The sequence below is a fragment of the Erpetoichthys calabaricus genome, chromosome 11 (assembly GCF_900747795.2).
Source record: "Erpetoichthys calabaricus chromosome 11, fErpCal1.3, whole genome shotgun sequence".
NCBI lineage: Eukaryota > Metazoa > Chordata > Cladistia > Polypteriformes > Polypteridae > Erpetoichthys > Erpetoichthys calabaricus.
Genome location: NC_041404.2, coordinates 46752996 through 46776521, shown reverse-complemented (window position 1 = coordinate 46776521; position 23526 = coordinate 46752996). Strand labels below are relative to the sequence as shown.

At 41.7% G+C, this 23526-nt stretch overlaps 1 protein-coding gene across 1 annotated transcript in view; it reads right to left on the bottom strand.

Moving 5' to 3' along the window:
- The window catches only part of LOC114661299 (soluble guanylate cyclase 88E-like), a 79960-nt gene that overhangs the window by 48782 nt on the left and 7652 nt on the right, over positions 1–23526 (bottom strand). Inside the window, exons 4-8 of the mRNA XM_051934294.1 lie at positions 18093–18232; positions 16340–16478; positions 8470–8483; positions 8235–8358; positions 1851–1970 (exon numbers count right to left, since the gene is read on the bottom strand). Coding sequence (XP_051790254.1) covers positions 1851–1970; positions 8235–8358; positions 8470–8483; positions 16340–16478; positions 18093–18232 — 537 coding nt within the window. The remainder of the gene's footprint in view (positions 1–1850; positions 1971–8234; positions 8359–8469; positions 8484–16339; positions 16479–18092; positions 18233–23526) is intronic.

The following is a 23526-nucleotide window of genomic DNA, read 5'->3' as shown; positions in this document are numbered from 1 at the left end:
AAGAGAACAGGGCGGCACGGTGGCGCAGTGGGTAGCGCTGCTGCCTCGCAGTTGGGAGATCTGGGGGACCTGGGTTCAATTCCCGGGTCCTCCCTGCGTGGAGTTTGCATGTTCTCCCCGTGTCTGCGTGGGTTTCCTCCGGGCGCTCCGGTTTCCTCCCACATTCCAAAGACATGCAGGTTAGGTGGATTGGCGATTCTAAATTGGCCCTAGTGTGTGCTTGGTGTGTGGGTGTGTTTGTGTGTGTCATGCGGTGGGTTGGCACCCTGCCCAGGATTGTTTCCTGCCTTGTGCCCTGTGTTGGCTGGGATTGGCTCCAGCAGACCCCCGTGACCCTGTGTTCGGATTCAGCGGGTTGGAAAATGGATGGATGGATGGATGAAGAGAACAACTGAAATGGTTAAGTAAACAAAAGACAAGAACATGGTTGATGTCATGATGTCATGTAAAATGTACTAAGAGATGATTAAGAGATCAATAGATGTCCTATAAACAACAAGGCTGGACAGTTGTCACATACACAGAGATTTCAAAGGTAAATGCTGAACCTGAAAGAAGAACAAGAGTGTGATAGACTTTTACTGTATTTAGATATGTTATTTGTGTATAAGCCAACAAACCAATCAGAGTAAATGTATGCATTAATCAGCACTGTTATGTAAATTCAGTTATTTATAAAACGGATCTCTGCCTTTTTCTCCCCATGACCATTCTATCCATTCTGTAACAGACTACTGTGATGGATGCTCCCTCTTCACCATTTGCTGAGGCAGCGTTTCTCAACTTTTAAGTATTTGCGACCCGAGTTTTCATAACAGTTTTAATCGTACCCCCCCCCTAAGGTTTTTTTGAAAGGAGCCCACTAATACCAATTTGTTCTTTTTTAATTAATGACATATCATAGATGCATACTTTACTTATACCGACTTAACTTTTAACGACATTTATCTAACTCTATATTTATTTTTCTAGTATCACAATGTAGTTTAAGTTAATTTGTTTTGGTTTCAATAGATGCATTTTTCATATTTTCGATTTTTGTTTTCTTTTTTTCATATCTTCGCGCCCCCCCCCCCCCTTTTTTGTTACTTCGCGCCCCCCTAGGGGGGCCCGCCCCACAGATTGAGAACCACTGTGCTGAGGAGTAAAGATACAACGGACAAGTTTCCTCCTGCCTGATTACTGACGCAAAGAGGTTTTATCAAACTTGTCTTAGCAGAGGATACATTTCTTTCTTTAATTAATATGTTTGATTTCTACCACAATTGCCAATGTGACCCTCACATGGAAAAGCAGTATATAAATAATGACTAAGTATCAAAACCTTTCTATAAAAGGTATTCATTTTTACATTGCATTTCAGAGATAACATTTATTTCTTATTTTACAAACATTTTTACTTATATGTTAATGAGTCATTCCATCTTAACATTTCATAACCACCACCTGTCAAACTTTCTAACAGGTTTCTAATTAGGTTTAATGAATCTGCTCATTACACTTCATTAGCCTTTGTCTTTACATACTGTAGCACACTGGACTGCATTTTACAATAATGTCAGAACTAGACGCCTCAAAATAACTGTACTTTTACAAGCATTAAGTGTTTTACTTTCAACACATTTTTCTGTGGAAATGTAATATTAGAAAATGAGCTATGGAAAACTTTGGTTCCACCTATGGCTCAACTGCATTCACGAGTCATGTGTTTGGTTTTCTTTTCACTACTGAAGTCAAGTTTCCTTTGTTATTCAGAGAGTTTGCTATCTTCTCTGCTTTGAAAAATGAAAGCTGCCCAAAAATGTGCACCAAGCCAAGCTTTGCCCCAAAAATAGGTGGTGGAGACTTACCATATTCCATGTGAACTCCACCAGAGGCCGAGCCAGCAAAAAAGCATCGTTGATTTTCTTCCCATCCAGATCTGGAAACACGGTGGCAAGGCCTGAGCCGACATTATGAACCACCATGTCCTGCAGGAACAGGTTTGAGTGGAGTTATTCTCACATTGCAGCTGCTACTCAAGTAAGACAGTAAAATTCCTGATGAAAAATGTTGCAGAGTCTTAGCCTTCTTGTGTTGCAATAATTTGACTGTGAACCAAAAAAGCAATTAAAAAGCATATCGCTCCTGTATTGTAAAAACTACATTTTCACAAAGCAAACAAAGATGTCCTGACTACATGTAACAGACCTGACATGAATATTGTGATGTATTGGTGATGTATTGGTGACTTTTCTATACAGACTTACATTGGAGATTATGAAAAATTAACTCAACTGCAAGAGTCAAGTCAAATATACATTTTATACATGTAAAATAAAAATAGGGTTTTGTGAATCCCATTAACCCTTTAAACGCAACTTCATTGTTTTGGACCTGCCATCATGATCAAAGAAGAATACAAAATTTAAAAAAATTCTTAATTACTATAATTAAAGTACAGTGTTTTACCATTTAAATTCCATATTGCATACCCCGATAACACATTACAATGCTTTTCCTTCTGTCCTCAAAGATGGCTGAATTGTTGTATCACAGCAACAACTGCCCTCAACCCCACACCATGACTTTCTTGAACATCCTGATTGAACATGCTGCTGCTGGAGAATGTGAATTTCCCATTTGGATTAATAAAGTATCTATCTATCTATCTATCTATCTATCTATCTATCTATCTATCTATCTATCTATCTATCTATCTGTGTGCAATTTGACACACAGACTGTCATCTACTAAATGAGAGGGTTCTTTCTTTTCAAATAACACCACATTGCACTTTCTGTGTTTTCCACTTTTTTTGTAAAGATGGTTTGGAATCTTTCAAGTATTGGTGTTGTACTTTGGATACACAGTATAATTGATTGACCAACTATATATATATATATATATATATATATATATATATATATGGATATATATATATATATATTCTGTCAGTGTGAGATCTATCCTTCAAAATAACTCATTGGCCATGGTCTTCAATAATGGCTGCTATAGGAGCTTATTTTAAAACTATAAAAGGAGAGAAAAAAAATCCTGCTTTCTGAACTGCATCTAAACAGTAAAACTAGAAATACTAACGGCAGATATTTCGTGATTTCTTTCTGGGTTTTCCCATTCACTTTTATATTATTTGGAAGCTTTTTCTCGCGCCTATGAAAATAAGAATAAGAACATTCAAAGTGAATTTTTTGGTAAAAGCATTACTGAATGTTGAAAGTTATTCTGCTGTGTGTACAACCTAACTAGTTCTCCAGGTGTAAAAACTCTAAAATTGTAATGTCTGACCTTTATTTTGATGGGTAAACCATGAATATAGAGTGAAGTATGAGGATGTCATAGCCAGTTAAATCAAAGTAGCAGAAAATGGACATAAATGATGTTCACTTTAAAGGGTTAAAGGTGCTGGATAGCTGGAAAACCACAAATTAATATTTAACAAATAGTGGACTGTATGGAAAAGTGGCCCATGCTGTCTGGCAGTGTGCTTGAATTGTTTAAGTTCATTCTCACAGAAAACATTAAATCTAACAACACCCTCCAGTGTTCCTCAAGATTTAGTTCTGAGGTCTGTTTAGGTTATCGCTGCTATGAAGATCAGACTCAGATCCTTAGGTTTAAATCCTAACTCTATTTCTACCACTATTCTTATTACCAGAATTAAAGTCATGCATGCAAAATAATGTTCTTATACTAAACCAGACATATTTAATGTGCACTACGTCATCTACACAAAGTTATAAGTTTTAGTCAGTAGTACTAAACTATCACCTGTGACTCATGAGTTAGTCTTGACATTCGGCTAACAGCTGGCAGTGTCATTAATACTATTATGATAAAAACATGCAATTAAAATATTCTTTAAAAAACAACTGTTGTAAATACCACAAATCAGATAGATAGATAGATAGATAGATAGATAGATAGATAGATAGATAGATAGATAGATAGATAGATAGATAGATAGATAGATAGATAGATAGATAGATAGATAGATAGATAGATAGATAGATAGATAGATACTTTATTAATCCATCCATCCATTATCCAGCCCGCTATATCCTAACAAAGGGTCACGGTCTGCTGAAGCCAATCCCAGCTAACACATGGCAGGAAGCAAACCCTGGGTGGGGCACCAGCCCACCACAGCACTTTATTAATCCCAAGGGGAAATTCACGTACTCCCGCAGCAGCATACTGATAAAGAACAATATTAAATTAAAGAGTGATAACAATACAGGTGTACACACAGACAATATCTTTGTATAATGTTAACGTTTACCCCCCGGTGGAATTGAAGAGTCGCATAGTGTGGCGGAGGAACGATCTCCTCAGTCTGTCAGTGGAGCAGGACGGTGACAGCAGTCTGTCGCTGAAGCTGCTCCTCTGTCTGGAGATGATCCTGTTCAGTGGATGCAGTGGATTCTCCACGATTGACAGGAGCCTGCTCAGCGCCCGTCGCTCTGCCACGGATGTCAAACTGTCCAGCTCCATGCCAACAATAGAGCCTGCCTTCCTCACCAGTTTGTCCAGGCGTGAGGCGTCCTTCTTCTTAATGCTGCCTCCCCAGCACACCACCGCGTAGAAGAGGGCGCTCGCCACAACCGTCTGATAGAACATCTGCAGCATCTTATTGCAGATGTTGAAAGACGCCAGCCTTCTAAGGAAGTATAACCGGCTCTGTCCTCTCTTGCACTGAGCATCAGTATTGGCAGTCCAGTCCAGTTTATCATCCAGCTGCACTCCCAGGTATTTTAATTAAAACTATTATTGATAAAATCACAGAAATTGGTCAACCAGACTTAAGTTTTAGCCAGGGTTCCTCCCCTAACTGTGGTTCAAATTCTTCTTTAATGTCTGTTTTGTTCAATTTTGATTCTTTCGTTATTATCAATATTGTTATTTACTTAGTTTTGGTGCATCTGTGTATCTTTTGTCATATTCCATGTGTTTTCTGGATGGTTTCCCAAGAGGTGGAATCACCTGCCCATCACCCCAAGGGACTGCCTTTAGCCCTGCAAAGCCAAGGGACTCTCATAGTTAATGGAGGTTCCTCTCGAAAGCGCTTATTATGTTTTCTGGATTTTTGACCTTCTGCTCTGTTTTTTAATTTTACCTTGGATTACTGTATTGGGACTTTTGTTTGCTTTTTTTGTGCTCCACAAAGCACTGTGTTATCTCACAGCATTTTCATTAAGAATAAACCTTTTGTTTAATAACGAGTTTTACTAGCTGGGTTTTTTTGATGGGATTTCCCCCCTCTAGTGGCCATTATTGGAACCGGTCGGGAGTTACGTGCTTTGGAACTCTTGAACAGCCATAACAGTTAGCCTGGGAGAATACAAGGGGCTGAGATTAAAGGCTTTCAACAGGCTGCAATGGAATATAAAATTTATGACCCCTCTTCCCCCTCCAGCAGGGCATCCTGATAAGGTCTGTATAATCTATATATATAATTCACTAAGCCGGAAGACAAGTAGCCACCCATGGAAAGCACGCCGGAAGGGGTGTGGATTCACTAAGCCGCCGACAAGTAAGACACCCATGGCGCATACAGGAAGGAGCCACGCCCACCAACTCTAAGACCATTGGATACGACGACAACTCGCAGAGCCACGCCCACCAACTCGGACGCAACGCCTTGGAAAACATGCCTTCATTTCTGTTTGTCTGTGCCACAGTCCACATGCAGCTCTGAGCCACGTTGACTTTTCATTAGTCAACCTCAGTGGAACCTTGGTTCACACACAGGCAGCGCCAGAGAGAGAGAGCCGCGCAATCCTTTAAAACTGAGGTTAAAACACAATGAAGGAAGCAGTCTTTAAAAACTAATAAGCCCTGTGCCTCTTTTTCATTAGCGTCTCACCTGCTTCACCGCCCTGCAACAGTCAAGACGCTTTCTCAGCAGCTGACCTTCTCTGTGCCTGACTCCACTACTGTCAGTCGCCTGATTAAAAATGGTGAACTCCTGCAATGTTACTATCTTGGTTGACTTTTAAATAAAGTTCGGATTTGTTCAAATGTTCCTTTTTTTCCCCCTGTGCTTAAAACTTATTTAATAAAAAAAGTGTTTATACAACTGCTGCAATGTTACAGAGAGAGAGGGGGGGCTCGCGTGCTTCTGAGAGACAGAGGGGGAGGGGGCTTGCGTGCTGCTGAGAGAGAGAGAGAGAGAGGGGGGGGGCTGGGGAGGCTCGCGTGCTGCTGAGAGACAGAGGGGGGGGGGGCTCGCGTGCTGCTGAGAGAGAGAGAGAGGGGGGGCTGGGGAGGCTCGCGAGCTTCTGAGAGACAGAGGGGGAGGGGGCTTGCGTGCTGCTGAGAGAGAGGGGGGGGGGGGCTGGGGAGGCTCCCGTGCTGCTGAGAGAGAGAGAGCCTGCGCGTGCATCTCAGCAAAGACAATTTCCTGTTAGATTTGCCTTTGCAATGACAATTAATAAGGCACAGGGCCAAACTTTCAAAAGATGTGCATGTATCTGCCAAAACCAGTTTTCAGTCACGGACAGTTGTATGTTGCTCTCTCCAGAGTTCCATCTTTTCATTCACTTACTGGTATGCCTGCAGGAACACGTGCAGCGAGCGACAGACACACGCATACAGGTGTGCGAGAGAGAGAGAGCGCTGGACGCATAAGAATAATAATACTTCATTACATTGATATACCGGTGTTTTCAGTATTCAAAGTGCTATCCACACAGGGAGAAACCGGGAAGCGAACCCAAAATCTTCCACACTCTCCTTACTGCAAAACAGCAGAACTACCATTGCGCTACAAGGCAGTTAAAGAATGCACCGGCCTCGATTTTGTTTTCACTTCTGTTTACAGCGATCGGATCGTAGCGTGCATTGTTGCAATGTTACTTTTCGTGGTGGCTTATTACATTACGGATGTTTCACATGTTAATTTTTTTCCCTGTGCTTAAAAGACATTTAAAAAGTGTTTCTCAACTGTGACTCCGGAACAACTCAGTACGCAAGCTATATTAAGCGTCAACAACGAAGACTCGCTACATCTTAATGAACAAGTGCTGAAACTTATCCCTACCGACGAAGTAACTTTCACCAGCGTGGCCTCCATCATCACAGACGATCCCGCTTTCAGTCACGGACAATTGTATGTTGCTGTCTCCAGAGGTCCATCTTTTCATTCACTCACAGTGGTATCCACAAACCCACCCCATTTGCACAACTGTGTCGTTCAGCAAGTGTTCACCCATCAATACATAATTATGCGGCGTATGTTACGCCGCGGGTTGGCTAGTAAAGTATAAAAGAGGAACTGAATCACTCCAGGTCCCACCATGACAAAACAGGCAGATATTTTAAAAACTGCTAAAATTTCCTTTTTTCACCTTTGCAATCTTGCCAGACTTAGGCCATTTCTCTCACAGTCAGTTTCTAAAAGACTCTTTCATGCCTTCATCACTTCTAGATTAGACTATTGCAATGCATATAAATTTTGACAACGTGCAAAATCCTACATTATGTTCTGCCCATGTTCATACTTAAACCTCATTGAACCATATCGCCCCTATACTGACAATACACTGGCTCTGTATTCATGAACAATTACTTTTAAAACAATAAGTACAAGAATGATGCACTAGGTGGCACGGTGGCGCAGTGGGTAGCGCTGCTGCCTCACAGTTAGGAGACCTGGGTTCACTTCCCGGGTCCTCCCTGCATGGAGGTTGCTTGTTCTCCCCGTGTCTGTGTGGGTTTCCTCCCACAGTCCAAAAACATGCGGGTTAGGTGCATTGGTGATTCTAAATTGGCCCTGGTGTGTGTGTGCCCTGCGGTGGGCTGGCGCCCTGTCCAGGGTTTGTTTCCTGCCTTGTGCCCTGAGATTGGCTCCAGCAGACCCCCGTGACCCTGTAGTTAGGCTATAGTGGGTTGGATAATGGATGGATGGATGGATAATCAGACAGTTAGAGTTAGGGGTAGGCGTTAGGGTTCCTAAGTCAAAATCTGTATTATGTTAAAAAAAAAGTCACTCCATTTTGCCGCCCTCAGGGACTACCTAGTTGGTCTAAATGGTAGAACCTGAAATGCTCAGAACAAAAACATGCACAACCTCTGAGATGCTGAAATGGATTAAGCAATTAAAGACAATATGCTTTTTATAAAAATTTCTTAAAATAGCTGCATCCCACTACAAGTGTGAGTGCCTCCCCATGGTTTCGACTTTCTTGAATTTCAACATTTCTCCAAACTCAACATCGCTCCCTCTAACTTACCTGGCGAAAGACAATGTTAAAAGGGAAAACCTCAAAAAAGAAATCACTAGTGATAGGAAGGATCTCTTGCTCTTCCTCATCTTCTTTCTGAATGTAGCGATAGGCTGAGTTGTCAAAGTTTAATCTGAAGAGATGAAAGAAAATCAAATGAGCAAAGCAAACGAACACAAAAAGCAACCCATTCAACTAGGTAACTGGCAGTCAGGGTGTTCAGAATGTCTGATCTGCAACTCACTCTGCCTCATTCAGCTTGAAGATGAGAGAATGAATTTGCAATAACAGTGCACAGCGGAAATTCAATCAATCGATTCTTTGATAGACTTTTATTTCTTTTTGGCACACTGATGTAGCCCTAAGGATAAATAAATAATATTTACAGCCTCATAGCTACATAGCCTAAAGACTTTCTGGATTTTTCATTTCAAATTTACTTATATTGACTAGCCATGTGCGCCCAACTACGTTGCGCGTGTTAAAGTTGTCTGTGAAGGGCTCCCTGTTTAAACGTAGCTGCCAGTCGTGAACTGGGCCCTTCGTCGCACAGCATTATGATTTTTTATAAGGGAAACAAAATTACAAAAGAAAACCCTTGGACATTGATTCGATAGGAACGGCCTACTCGGAATCACTGTCCGACTAGTAATTATGTGGTGGTGTAGGAGCATTTCTGCTTCTCTCCGTTCACAGTCCGTCTCGTTTTCACGATGCTGTCGTTTCCTCTCACGATCTCTTCTCAACGTTTCTCCAATCTCGCAGGTTGCTTTGTGGCAATCCAAAGAGTAAGACAATATACACAGAGGGGGACACATAGGTATCCAGGATCTTTAAAGCATAAATAGGGATCACTTCACTGACATGTGAGCAAGCCAGGGTACAACTGTGAGACGCGCAGCACTCGCCGGCTACAACGTAACAATAATAATTTCCGGAACGTGCTGTTACGTTGTCATTCATTTTACCCACTGTCTTTCATTTATATGTTACGTAGGCACGTACCTTTTATCTTCGGCAATCTCATTCTCTAACCAGGCCTCAGCAGCTAACCAGCGTAACACTGTCCACCACCCCTTTCGTTATTCTGGCACATTGTTGACATCTGTGAGTAACAACAACGTACTAAACTGGAAGGTGGTCTACGCATGCGTGGAATTCGCGGACAAACAAAGATCAAGATCCAAATGAAGATTATATATAAAGATTAGTTAATTTAAAGCACAACAATTTGTTTAGTTTGAATGTCTGTGTTTTGAGGTGTGACTGGAGTACTACAGTCTTCAGTAGTATAAGCCTGGAGGAGATTCTTAACGCAATGCCTATGTTTTAGCTGTCTCTCTACTGCCATCTAGTGCTTCTTCTTCTAATTCATTCGCGGACAAACAAAGATCAAGATCCAAATGAAGATTATATATAGAGATTTTGTGCACTGATCACTCAGCTGAAATTCCATATTGAAACTCAGTACATACATGAACAGCATGAGCATAAAGCACATCATCTCACCAACACAAGAATTATAGTACGCCAAGGAATTAAACTGTAAAAATAGATTGCTTATATAAAAAAAAAAAATAATGCCACTCTGGGCATTCCCACATTCACATTTGAATCAATTCTCCGCCAACACCAGAGAATTTTATTTCCTGTCCATCCTTCCCCATAATTCTCCACCTTTCTCTAGACTCAGTATGTTGTTAGGCTCAAAGCAGATATAAACGATCTGCTTACCAATTCTCAAGATCTGTCCTTCTTTGACTACAGGCATATTAAGCGAGTCCATTACACTAGCAGCTCCTAATGTTTCTGCAGCCCCCCGAGTGCACGGACGACCCTAAAATCCCAGCTCTCAAGCAGTCTTTGGGCAGCCTAACTTAGAAGGGCACTTCCATGTGTGGACTGTTGGTCACCAGTTACATATGTGTGACTTGCATCCACTAGTCTTCACCTTTCAAAAGTTACCTGATCTCAATTTTCCAGACTTGGGGGCCATGCGCTGGCTTATCAGAAACAACTTATACAGGGTCAGGCATCTTTGGCATATAACTGGTTGCTCTTCCTCTGAGATAACCTCAGGTTACAATTCTCTCTCTCTACTCTTTACTGGTGTCTTAGCTTACTACCATTGGACAGAGACAACTTTTTTCTAATTTTGGTTCTGTACATTACCACAATGAATTTTAAATGAAACAACTCCGATGCAGTTGAAGTGCAGACTTTCAGCTTTAATTCAGTGGGGTGAACAAAACGATAAAAATGTGAGGCAACTAAAGCATTTTTTGAACACAATCCCTTCATTTCAGGGGCTCAAAAGTAATTGGACAAATTAAATAACTGGAAATCAAATGTTCATTTCTAATACCTGGTTGAAAACCCTTTGCTGGCAATGACCGCCTGAAGTCTTGAACTCCTGGACATCACCAGATGTTGGGTTTCCTCCGTTTTAATGCTCTGCCAGGCCTTTACTGCAGCGGCTTTCAGTTGCTGTTTGTTTGTGGGCCTTTCTGTCTGAAGCTTAGTCTTCAACAAGTGAAATTCTTGCTCAATTGGGTTAAGATCAGGTGACTGACTTGGCCATTCAAGAATTTTCCACTTCTTTGCTTTAATAAACTCCTGGGTTGCTTTGGCTGTATGTTTTGGGTCATTGTCCATCTGTATCATGAATCAATTTGACTGTATTTAGCTGGATTTGAGCAGACAGTATGTCTCTGAACACCTCAGAATTCATTCGGCTGCTTCTGTCCTGTGTCACATCATCAATAAACACTAGTGTCCCAGTGCCACTGGCAGCCATGCACGCCCAAGCCATCACACTGCCTCCACCGTGTTTTACAGGTGATGTGCTGTGCTTTGGATAATGAGCTGCTCCATGCCTTCTCCATACTTTTTTCTTACCATCATTCCGGTAGAGGTTGATGTTGGTTTCATCTGTCCAAAGAATGTTTTTCCAGAACTGTGTTGGCTTCTTTAGATGTTCTTTAACAAAGTCCAATCTAGTCTTTCTATTCTTGAGGCTTATGAGTGGCTTGCACCTTGCAGTGCACCCTCTGTATTTACTTTCATGCAGTCTTCTCTTTATGGTAGACTTGGATATCGATACGCCTACCCCCTGGAGAGTGTTGTTCACTTGGTTGGCTGTTGTGAAGGGGTTTCTCTTCACCATGGAAATGATTCTGCGATCATCCACCACTGTTGTCTTCCGTGGACGTCCAGGTCTTTTTGCGTTGCTGAGTTCACCAGTGCTTGCTTTCTTTCTCAGGATGTACCAAACTGTAGATCTTGCCACTTGTAATATTGTAGCAATTTCTCGGATGGGTTTTTTCTGTTTTCGTAGCTTAAGGATGGCTTCTTTCACCTGCATGGAGAGCTCCTTGGACCGCATGTTGTCTGTTCACAGCAAAATCTTCCACCTGCAAGCACCACACCTCAAATCAACTCCAGGCCTTTTATCTGCTTAATTGATAAGGACATAACGACGGACTTGCCCACACCTGCCCATGACATAGCCTTTGAGTCAATTGTCCAATTACTTTTGAGCCCCTGAAATGAAGGGATTGTGTTAATAAAATGGTTTAGTTGCCTCACATTTTTATGCAATCGTTTTGTTCACCCCACTGAATTAAAGCTGAAAGTCTGCACTTCAACTGCATCGGAGTTGTTTCATTTCAAATCCATTGTGGTAATGTACAGAACCAAAATTAGAAAAAAGTTGTCTCTGTCCAAATATTTATGGACCTAATTGTAGGTTGTGGAAAATAGGAGCAGGGCTGAAATAGCTCTGTTTGCCAAAATGGGGAAATCCTTGGCAGCAAGCAGTCAGTCAAAAACAGTCCAAAGGTAGATTAGCAAAGCTCAGCTTTAAACCCACGATTTTCTCTCAGTTCAGTTATTTCCTCCTGTCCTTTCCTACTGCTGTTGAGCTTTATGGGTTCCTAACCCAGTCAAGGCAATCAGTGAAAACTGAAGGGAAATAAAATGACAACTGCTGTTCAAGAGTTTTCAAATGCTTGCCTGTTGTCTCACACAGTGCAGCAATGTTGATACCTTGCCATTTCTGGGTGTGTGGGAACATGTCAAGGTTGGCACTTTCCACATATTGTTGCCAAAGCTGCACCGTTGAACAAAATCCGCACTTGTGAGCAGGTTTTCGTTTTTTCGGCCTTGCATCCTTGTGTTCAGGTTATTGAAATGTTGAAATATATCTGCCAGACATGCCAGTCTTGCACACCACTCATCACTTGAAAGCAACTTAGCGTCATCACACCTCTCAGTTGTCAAAAACACTTTTAGTTCCTCCCGCAACTCATACACATGGGCTAAAACTTTGCAAACGGGACAACCATCGGACCTCCATATGCATCTGCTTTATGCTCTGCTCCCATTTCCTCACACAATGATGCAAACATGCGACTTTTTACAGGTTTTGTCCTCGCAAAGTTTATCGTGCACACAACATCGTCCAATACAGGAGCTAGCTTTGCTGGTAATGTCTTGGCAATGAGTGCCTCACGGTGCAGAAAACAATGCGTCCCAATAACATCTGGATGTTGCTCTTTCACTCTGCTTACAAATCCTTTGGTGCGCCCGAACATGGTGGCTGATCCATCAGTGCAAACACTTGTGCAGTTTTCCCACTTAAGTCCTCCGTGTTTAAGGTACTTTGATACAACTCAAAAAATGTCCTCTCCTGTTGTTCTTTCTGGCAATTCCTTGCAAAACAGGAAGTTTTCTCTGATGGTGTCTCCATCTACAAAGCACATTTGCCAAAAGCTGTGCATGTCCACTGATATCCGTAGATTCATCGAGTTGCAATGCAAATTTTCCACTGACGTGCAACTTTTCCAAAATGATCCTTTCAGTGTCTGCAGACATGTCATCAGTACGTCTGGTAATTGTATTATTTGAGAGAGGGACTTGGGCTATTTCTTTAAGAAATATCTCGTTTATAATGATTTTGCAGGCAGGAAGTATTAATGTCTCTGCCACCGTGTGTAGCTGTTTTGATTTAGCGATGAGTTCAGCAACTTGGTAGCTAGCTTTGAGAGCTCTCGCGTTCATCTTTGTGGTTGTCCTCACTAAAGCTGCCTGTTTCTTAGTCTGTTGAAAAAAATAGTCTGTGTTCTTGTTTTGAAGTGACGGGTGTTTTGTTTGGAGATGGCGTTTAAGTTTGCTGGGAACCACGGCACTGTTGGACAGCTTTTCCCCACATACCAAAGCACAACGGAATCGGCTTGGTTGGATCCCCAGTGAAAGTAAATCCAAAGGAAAGATAACTTTCATTGTATTGTCTTGAGCTCACCTTTTTTGCTTTCTTCTGACCATTACTCATACGGGGGCCTTCATCTGGGTCACAATTTTCTCCAGAACCAGGTCGGATTGTGTACGTTGTCTTTTCAGATATTTATCCATCGCTATCACTGCTGTCACAGCTGAAACATCACTAATTCTACTGTTTGAATGGTAACATGTAGATACACAGATTAATTAGCTTAGTGGAAGAGTATTTAATTGTTCTGCCTGTCACTGTCGCATAGACCAGGGGTCCTCAATCCCAGTCCTGGAGGGCCGCAGTGGCTGCAGGTTTTTGTTCTAACCTGGTTGCTTAATTAGAAAGCAATTCTTGCCAATAATTTAATTTCATGGCTTGTTAGTGCTTTAACTCTGCTATGTCGGGTAATTCTTATATCCTGGATTTGCTTTCCCTTTCTAAGGATATTATGTAAATGATTTGAAGGCTAAAATGGAGGAGTAATTCTCAGTCCTTAACTTTATTCTCTTCACTTTCCTCCCAAGTGTTTAATTAAACCCAATAGTGCATGATAAATACACACAGAGGTGTAAATTGTAACAAGTTTAATGGAGAAATGCTGGTTTCTTTTGTCATTTGTATGTTATTGTTAATTAGAAGCCAATAAAAACTGAGAATACAGCTGTTTAAGACTAAAATAAGCAATAAGGGTTCAAAATCTTAACGAGCGAGACAACTAAAGTGAAGCTGAAGTGTTACTTGAACAATAAGCACTTCTTATTAAGCAACTGGGTTGGAACAAAAACCTGCAGCCTCTGCGGCCCTCCAGGACTGTGATTGAGGACCCCTGGCATAGACGAACAAAGACAAATTATTTGCAGTAAATAAATCATAATTTTCAGACCAATTAAGTGAAATTGGACAATTTTCCACTGTACACCTGGTGATCTCTCATGGCACAGTGGTTGGGAATCACTGTTCTAGGGTACCCAGCATATTAGTACTGCCTATTGGTAGCCCAGCTATTGTGTGTCTTGAGTCACTTAAAGGCTTCACTGAGCCTGCTGCCTGCTCTCGCTATGCTACCTTCTCCTCTGCAACTTCAACACACAGGTGACTGTGTGCAGAGGGTGCAGACCAATAAATACCTGGGAGTGCAGCTGAATGATAAATTGGACTGGAATGCCAATACTGAAACTCTGTGTAAGAAAGGACAGAGCTGACTATACTTCCTTAGAAGGCTGGCGTCCTTCAACATCTGCAATAAGATGCTGCAGATGTTCTATCAGACGGTTGTGGCGAGCGCCTTCTTCTACGCGGTGGTGTGCTGGGGAGGTAGCATAAAGAAGAGGGACTCTTCACACCTGGACAAACTGGTGAGGAAGGCAGGCTCTATTGTAGGCACGGAGCTGGACAGTTTGACATCTGTGGCAGACTGACGGGCGCTGAGCAGACTCCTGTCAATCATGGAGAATCCACTGCATCCACTGAACAGGATCATCTCCAGACAGAGGAGCAGCTTCAGAGACAGACTGCTGTCACCGTCCTGCTCCACTGACAGACTGAGGAGATCGTTCCTCCCTCACACTATTTGACTCTTCAATTCCACCCGGGGGAGTAAACGTTAACATTATACAAAATTATTGTCTGTTATATCTGCATTGTTATCACTCTTTAATTTAATATTTTTTTTATCAGTATGCTGCTGCTGGATTTCCCCTTGGGATTAATAAAGTATCTATCTATTATATAGTGCCTTTCACATCTATCTATCTAAAAAAACAGAAAAAAACAACAAATTAAGTTTGGAGGGGATGACACAAATTAGAGTCCATTTTACTAGAGTTTCCTGTGTCTTTTTTCCACTTAAATGATGCACCGTTTAGATAGATAGATAGTAGATAGATAGATCGATAGATAGCTAGATAGATAGATAGATAGATAGATAGCTAGATCGATAGATAGCTCGATAGATAGATAGATAGATAGATAGATACTTTATTAATCCCAAGGGGAAATTCCATACTCCAGCAGCACCTTACTGATACAAAAAACACTATTAAATTAAAGATTGATAATAATGCAGGTAAAAAAACAGACAATAACTTTATATATGTTAACGTTTACCCCCCCGGGTGGAATTGAAGAATCGCATAGTTTGGGGGAGGAACAATTTTCTCAGTCTGTCAGTAGAGCAGGACGGTGACAGCAGTCTGTCGCTGAAGCTGCTCCTCTGTCTAGAGATGATACTATTTAGTGGATGCAGTGGATTCTCCATAATTGACAAGAGCCTGCTCAGCGCCCGTCGCTCTGCCACGGATGTCAAACTGTCCAGCTCCATGCCAAAAATAGAGCCTGCTTTCCTCACCAGTTTGTCCAGGCGTGTGGCGTCTTTCTTCTTAATGTGCCTCCCCAGCACACCACCGCGTAGAAGAGGGCGCTCGATACAATCGTCTGATAGAACATCTGCAGCATCTTATTGCAGATATTGAAGGACGCCAGCCTTCTAAGGAAGTATAGTCGGCTCTGTCCTCTCTTACACAGAGCATCAGTATTGGCAGTCCAGTCTAATTTATCATCCAGCTGCACTCCCAGATATTTTTAGGTCTGCACCCTCTGCACACAGTCACCTTTGATGATCATGTGGTCCATGAGGGGTCTGGGCCTCCTAAAATCCACCACCAGCTCCTTGGTTTTGCTGGTGTTCAGGTTTAGGTGGTTTGAGTCGCACCATTTAACAAAGTCATTGATTAGGTCCCTATACTCCTCCTCCTGCCCACTCCTGATGCAGTCCACGATTTATACAAACATGCTGAGCTTGACAAACACCCATAGATGCTGTAAAGAGCACAAACCATGTAACCTGCCTCATTGTGACGTGAGAATAGTCTCCCACCAACTGTTCAGACAGGACCTCTACATGAATGTCTGTATCATAGAATTGCTTCCCCATCTGCCGCAGCTGGCCCATGGCGTAATGCAGGTATCCTTTTCTTTTACTTCTAGAAAAAGACAATTACATTTGGATGAAGAAAATGAGGAGAGCACAAAACAGCACTGCTAAGAGTAAATTCTACTTTACCTTCATCACATTATGACTCTGCGCACGTAAGACTACAACTGCCACTATTACACACCTAATAATATAACTTTTAACATTTTATAAATTTGAAGATTTCTGAATGCAACAAAAAAAAGGAAATGGCGGAAGGGGATGATAAAGAAGTGGTACAGTATATAATTGATTGAAAAAGATGTCATTATCTGAGCACAATTTGTTGACTGTTAAACAAATGGAATTTGTAGAAAAAAATGTAAAACTTTGCCCACAGTAAATATACCCACAAGGCTGTGCTTACCATAATAAGATAAAAGCATGAATAGCAATGTTAAAGTTCATGTGTGCAAAGGCATAGTTTTTTCTTTTTTAACCAAATGTACCGTACACAATAAAATTACAATAACAATAATGTGTTTTATTTAAGGTGGCACGGTGGCGCAGTAAGGAGACCTGGGTTCGCTTCCCGGGTCCTCCCTGCGTGGAGTTTGCATGTTCTCCCACAGTCCAAAGACATGCAGGTTAGGTGGACTGGCGATCCTAAATTGTCCCAAGTGTGTGTGTGGGTGTGTGTGTGTCCTGTGGTGGGCTGGTGCCCTGCCCTGGATTGGTTCCTGCCTTGCGCCCTGTGTTGGCTGGGATTGGCTCAGCAGGCCCCCATGACCCTGTGTTCAGATTCAGTGGGTTGGAAAATGGATGAATGGATGTTTTATTTATACAGCACAATTCTCATGCTCAAAGCACTTCACAACTATTCAAGGGAAAGAGATTAAATTAATAAAAATAAATACATACTAATACAATCCACCTTCTCCATTGACTGTCACCTCCAGGGAAAATGCAGATGGCTGTTGCATGTAAGCAAAGTGGTCTGACACTGACTGTATTAATTTTAAAGTCTCTGTTGTTTCATCCAACTCTAATTGTGACACTGCTAACACCCCACAACTTCTCCTCTTAACTAAGCCAGCTGGGTCACATGCACAATACTTATCTGCTGGAATGCCAGCAAACTATGATATCATCAATCCATTATTTCGTGATGACATAAATATCAGACAATCCCAAAGAACAGACCCAGACATAAGCACTGAGATTAATTGGTTGTCTGGGTAGGAGAAAATACCTTAGCACATGCTAATCCCTATTCTTTCCAAGATACAGCAAAATTATTGGACAACTCCAATCTTTTTCATTTGCTATGAATTTTACTTCACAATTATTTCACATACGTTCACTCAAAAAGCCTTTTTGTAAACATAACAGCGTAAAACGTGAGAAATCTTATTTTCCCTTTTAAGGTGGAGAATATAAGTAATCAATTGAAATGCCAATATGAACATGTCAAAAAGAATGCAGCAACGTTCTCATGTGCAGCACTCCAAGTGAAACAAAGCATAAATGAATAAACATGTACTTATTAATAATTTAGTGTGTAATTATGTATTATAGATTTATCATGTTTCTAAGTTGCCTGTGAAGCGCAGTGCCAGGCTTACCACGTGAGGAGCAGTAGTTAAGCAGGCACGCCAACATTAGCTTAAATCTGCTTGTTCACCTGTAGTGCAGCGTGACTCCAGTTGCTGATTCCTCCTGGCAGAAGAAGGTCGGAGGCTGAACTTTAGGATAGCTAAAACGCAGGTATTCATGAAGATTGTCAAGACCATTGACAAAATCTCGGACATGTCTACCCAGCACCTGTCGAAGAGAATAAATGTCTGCTAGCATTAGTGGCTGAAATATCTTTCTTGAAACCTTTTTAAAATCACATGCAGATATTAATTTATACAGAAGCAAATCCTTTAACTTTTCCCTGGCATTTTTCAAGGTGTAATTTTTTAAAAAGTAAGGCCTCCCATATTTTTTCCTTTCTTATCTGATAGTGATTTTTCGATATCTTGTGAACACGCTGAACGCAGCCTCCGACACCCCCTCTTAAACAGTGATTCAATGGGAATAGGGTTGCCAAATTAGAAAATTAGAAGTATGGGACTTAAAATCTCTCTCTATAATACTATATATATAAATTTATACATGCCCCCTACACACCCAGACCAATACACAGACATATGAAAAAGTTTGGGAACCCCTCTTAATTCTTTGGATTTTTATTTCTCACTGGCTGAGCTTTCAAAGTAACAACTTCCTTTTAATATGTCACATGCCTGATGGACACAGTAGTATTTCAGCAGTGACATTAAGATTATTGGAGTAACAGAAAATATGCAATATGCATCATAACAAAATTAGACAGGTGCATAAATCTGGGCACCTCAACAGAGATATGACATCAATACTTAGTTGAGCCTCCTTTTGCAAATCTAACAGCCTCTAGACCAGGGGTGTCGAACTCCAGGCCTGGAGGGGCGCAGTGGCTACAGGTTTTCATTCTGACCCTTTTCCTAATCAGTGAGCAGTTTTCACTGCTAATGAACTCCTTTTCCCTTCATTTCGATAGCCCTGTTTTTAAGGATGTGGTGGGTTGGCACCCTGCCCAGGATTGGTTCCTGCCTTGTGCCCTGTGTTGGCTGGGATTGGCTCCAGCAGACCCCCGTGACCCTGTAGTTAGGAATATAGCGGGTTGGAAAATGGATGGATGGATGGATGTTTTTAAGGAGTCAGTCCTCTGAATTGATTTGTTTCTTCATTAAATGGCAGCCAAACAGAAATGAGACATGAAACGAGCCAACAGATGACCAGCTAAACTGGGATTTCAAACCAATTTCACTCCAAAAAGTCTCTTAATGAGAAGTTGATTCTTGCTGTTAATTAAGCCCATTATTTAATTCAGTGGCTTGTTGCTGCTCTCATTCTGCCACAGCAGACATTTCCAAATCTGTTGATTTTTCTGTTTTTTCAAAGAACATTGCCAAAATGTTTTGGTGACCTGAGAGATCAACCTTACTGAGAGCTTCGCCTTTCTTTATTTTCAGATATTCTGGGATGGGCACAGGTGAGCTGGTCATATGGTGGCTTGTTTGATGTCTCATTATTGTTTGGCTACTAATTAAGGAAAAAGAGACAATTAAGGGGCCCGAGTCAAGTTAATTAAAACTAAAGCCAAAAGAAATTAATTAGCAGTAAAAACGGCTCACTAATGAAGAAGATTGTTAAAATGAAAACATGCAGCCACTGCGGCCCTCGAGGACCAGAGTCTGACACCTGTGCTCTAGACGTTGTCCTCCTATAGCCTTTGATGAGTGTCTGAATTCTGGATGGAGGTATTTCTGACCATTCTACCATACAAAATCTTTCCAGTTCAGTTAAATTTGATGGCTGCTGAGTATGGACAGCCTGCTTCAAATCATCCATAGATTTTCTATGATATTCAAGTCAGGGGACTGTGACCGCCATTCCAGAACATTGTACTTCTCCCTCTGCATGAATGCCTTTGTAGATTTCCAACTGTATTTTGGGTCACCCAACCCCTGCGTAACCTCAACTTTGTGACTGATGCTTGGACATCATCCTGAAGAATTTGTTGATATTGGGTTGAATTCATCTGACCCTCGACTTTAACAAGGGCCCCAGTCCCTGAACTAGCCACACTGCCCACCACATAGCATGATGGAACCTCCACCAAATGTGACCGTAGGTAGCTGGTGTTTTTCTTGGAATGCGGTGTTGTTCTTCCGCCATGCAAAGCGCTTTTTGTTATGACCAAATAACTCCATTTTTGTCTCATCAGTCCAAAGCACTTTGTTCCAGAATGAATCTGGCTTGTCTAAATGAGCATTTGCATACAACAAGCGACTCTGTTTGTGGTGTGAGTGCAGAAAGGGCTTTTTCTCAATGCCCTGCCATACAGATGTTCTTTGTGCAAATTGCGCTGAATTGTAGAACGATGTATAGAAACACCATCTGCAGCAAGATGTTCTTGCAGGTCTTTGGAGGTGATCTGTGGGTTGTCTGTGACCATCCCCACAATCCTGCCCATGTGCCGCTCCTGTATTTTTCTTGGCCTGCTAGACCTGCTGGATTTAATGGCAACTGTGCCTGTGGCCTTCCATTCCTTACAGTTGAAACTGACAGTTTAAACCTCTGAAATGGCTTTTTGTAGCCTTCCCCTAAACCAGGAGACTCCACAATCTTTGTTTTCAGATCTTTGGAGTGTTGCTTTGAGGATCCCATGCTGTCACTCTTCAGAGGAGAGTCAAAGGGAAGCACAACTTGTAATTGACCACCTTAAATCCCTTTATATCTCATGACTGGACACACCTGTCTATGAAGTCCAAGGCTTAACGAGCTCATGCAACCAATTTGGTGTTGCAAGTAACCAGCATTGAGCAGTGACAGGCATTCAAATCAGCAAAATGACAAGAGGACCCACATTTGTGCAGAGCCAGTTTTTCACATTTGATTTAATTTCATACAACTAAATACTGCTTCACTAAAATCTTTGTTCGGAAAACACCCCAGTGCTCAGATGTTCCTGGGAAATGAACGACATACCACTGTTATCTTTTTTGTTGAAAGGAGAGTCAATTATTATGCAGGCTGAGAGGGGTTCCCAAACTTTTTCATATGACCGTATTATATAAAAGTAGAGACATCAGTTAAAAACATAGAGCAAGGATTTTAATGGGTTATGAGGAAAATAAAAGTAAAATAATTTGAAAATTATTTAATACAAGCTAAAAAAAAATTCTGTAAAAATGAAATCATTTGAAAATATTTATTTAATACAGACAACAGAGAAATATTATTTAATACAGGCAGCTAGAAAAAATAAAGTGGGCCGTGACAAGTAGTAACAACACACTTTGTCGACGCTGGATGTTGCAATTCTGATACAGAACTGCACTGCAGCGCGGCTGGAGAGCAAAACGGTAAGAGTGTCGCTGTCCTCAGCCAACCAGAGCAACTGAACAAGTTGTAAACACGAGTTTCCTCGTTACATTTGGATGATTTTCAACAAGAGAAACTAAGAAAAGAAAGTATAATTACTTAAAAAGTTACAGCTACTCTAAGTACCGTCAGAAGGTAGTAAAAATATATTTTTATTACGAAATTTGAAAATGAACTAAATATGGGACATTTGGGTTTCCCTGAAAGGTCAGTACAGGACAAGGGACAAAATTATCAAATATGGGACATGTCATATATTTAAGGGACGTCTGGCAACCCTAAATGGGAAACAAACACAGTTTTTCATCTCCTTTTTGCCGGATCAGCTGCAAGCGTGCTGCTGCCATTCCACATGATCTGCATCTCGTGTGGGGCTTCGAATATTTAAAAGTCCGCACCGCTGCTGTCCTTTGTCTCACTGCCTTGTCTCTCTTCCCACAGACATCCTCCGCTTTATTCTCTATTATGCTGTATTTGAATAAAGTTTCTTTTTCTTGAAAACCATGAATGAACCTGTGCAACTTTGTGACCCAAGCGGGACAAGTGGTACCAGAAGTGGTTACACAGATGGATCCTCAAGACGATGTGTTTCTGGGGGCTCATCACGTTCCACTTCCTCCAGACCAAGAGGATCTGCCTCCTATTCCTGCTGTTCCTCCAAAGGATCTGCTGGTGAAGATAGATCCTTCAGACGACCCAGAGATGTTCCTGCTAGCTTTTGAACACTCGGCGACTTGGATGCACTGGGATAGGCGAACCTGGGCAACCATTATCATCCCATATTTGTCCGGGATGCCTTGCTTGCATTGCATAATGTTCCTCCCAATAGGCTTGGTGATTATGATTACTTGAAGCAGCAAGTTATTCTTCAAACAACTATGAGCTCCCTGGCTAAGGGGTCTGCACTTCACCAATGGAAGCTGGACCCTGATCACCCTGTCCGTGCTCAGTTGCAGGATTTACTTCATCAAGTTCAAAGTTGGTTCCAGGGGGACACAATCGATCGCATTGTGGAAAAAGTAGCCCTTCACATGGTCCTGGCAGGGATTCCTGAAGTGCTCAGAGACAAACATCTTCGACATGATGTTGATTCACTGTTCATCTTGGCCAAATGATTGGAAGGCTCACAGGCTGCTTGGAGACAGGGTGGAGCATTTGCTCGGCCTGTAGCTCAATCTCAACCTGCCCAACCTCGTTCCCAGAGCGATCGTCGCCCTCAACTGCTGGCTCGGGGCTCTGAACTTCCAGTTTCCTCAGAAAGGCAACCCAGGGCTCCCGTCGTTGCTGTTATGCTGTCGCGCCTGTCCTTTGCCCAGTTTTGAGAGTCGCTTAATTCACAAAGGTGTAATTTTTTAAAAAGTAAGGCCTCCCATATTTGCTCCTTTCATATCTTATACTGATTTTTCGAAATTTTGTGAACACCCTGAACGCAGCCCCAAGAGGACGTGGGCGCTCCTCCGAAACCCCTTCTAAAACAGTAATTCAATGGGAAACAGTTTTTCATCTCCTCTTTGCTGGATCAGCTGCAAGCCTGGTGCTGCCATACTGCGTGATCTGCATCTCGCACGGGGCTTCGAACATTTAAAAGTCCGCACCACAGCTGTCCTTTTGTCTCACAACCTTGTCTCTCTTCCTCCGCTTTATTGTCTATGCTTTATTATGCCGTATTCTAATAAAGTTTCTGTTTCTTGAAAATCCTGAATGAACCTGTGCGAGTTTGTGACCCAAGTATGACAATATTTATAAAGCACAATTTCAAAGTGCTCAAAGCAGTAAACATTATATAAAATCAGACTTAATTTAAGTTCATCATGAAAATAAAAACTACTTTGCTGCTGATATTATAAAGCACATTTAACATGCATGACTTTAAATTAGAATAATGTACTTAAATAATAATAATAATAATAGCATATTTAGATTTTAATAAGAGCCTTTCCTGTAAAGTAAATGTAATGCAGCACAATAATCCATCCATCCATCCATTTTCTAACCCGCTGAATCCGAACACAGGGTCACGGGGGTCTGCTGGAGCCAATCCCAGCCAACACAGGGTTCAAGGCAGGAACCAATCCCGGGCAGGGTGCCAACCCACCACAGCAGCACAATAATTGAAAGGTAAAATGCCTTGATCAGAATGCAAA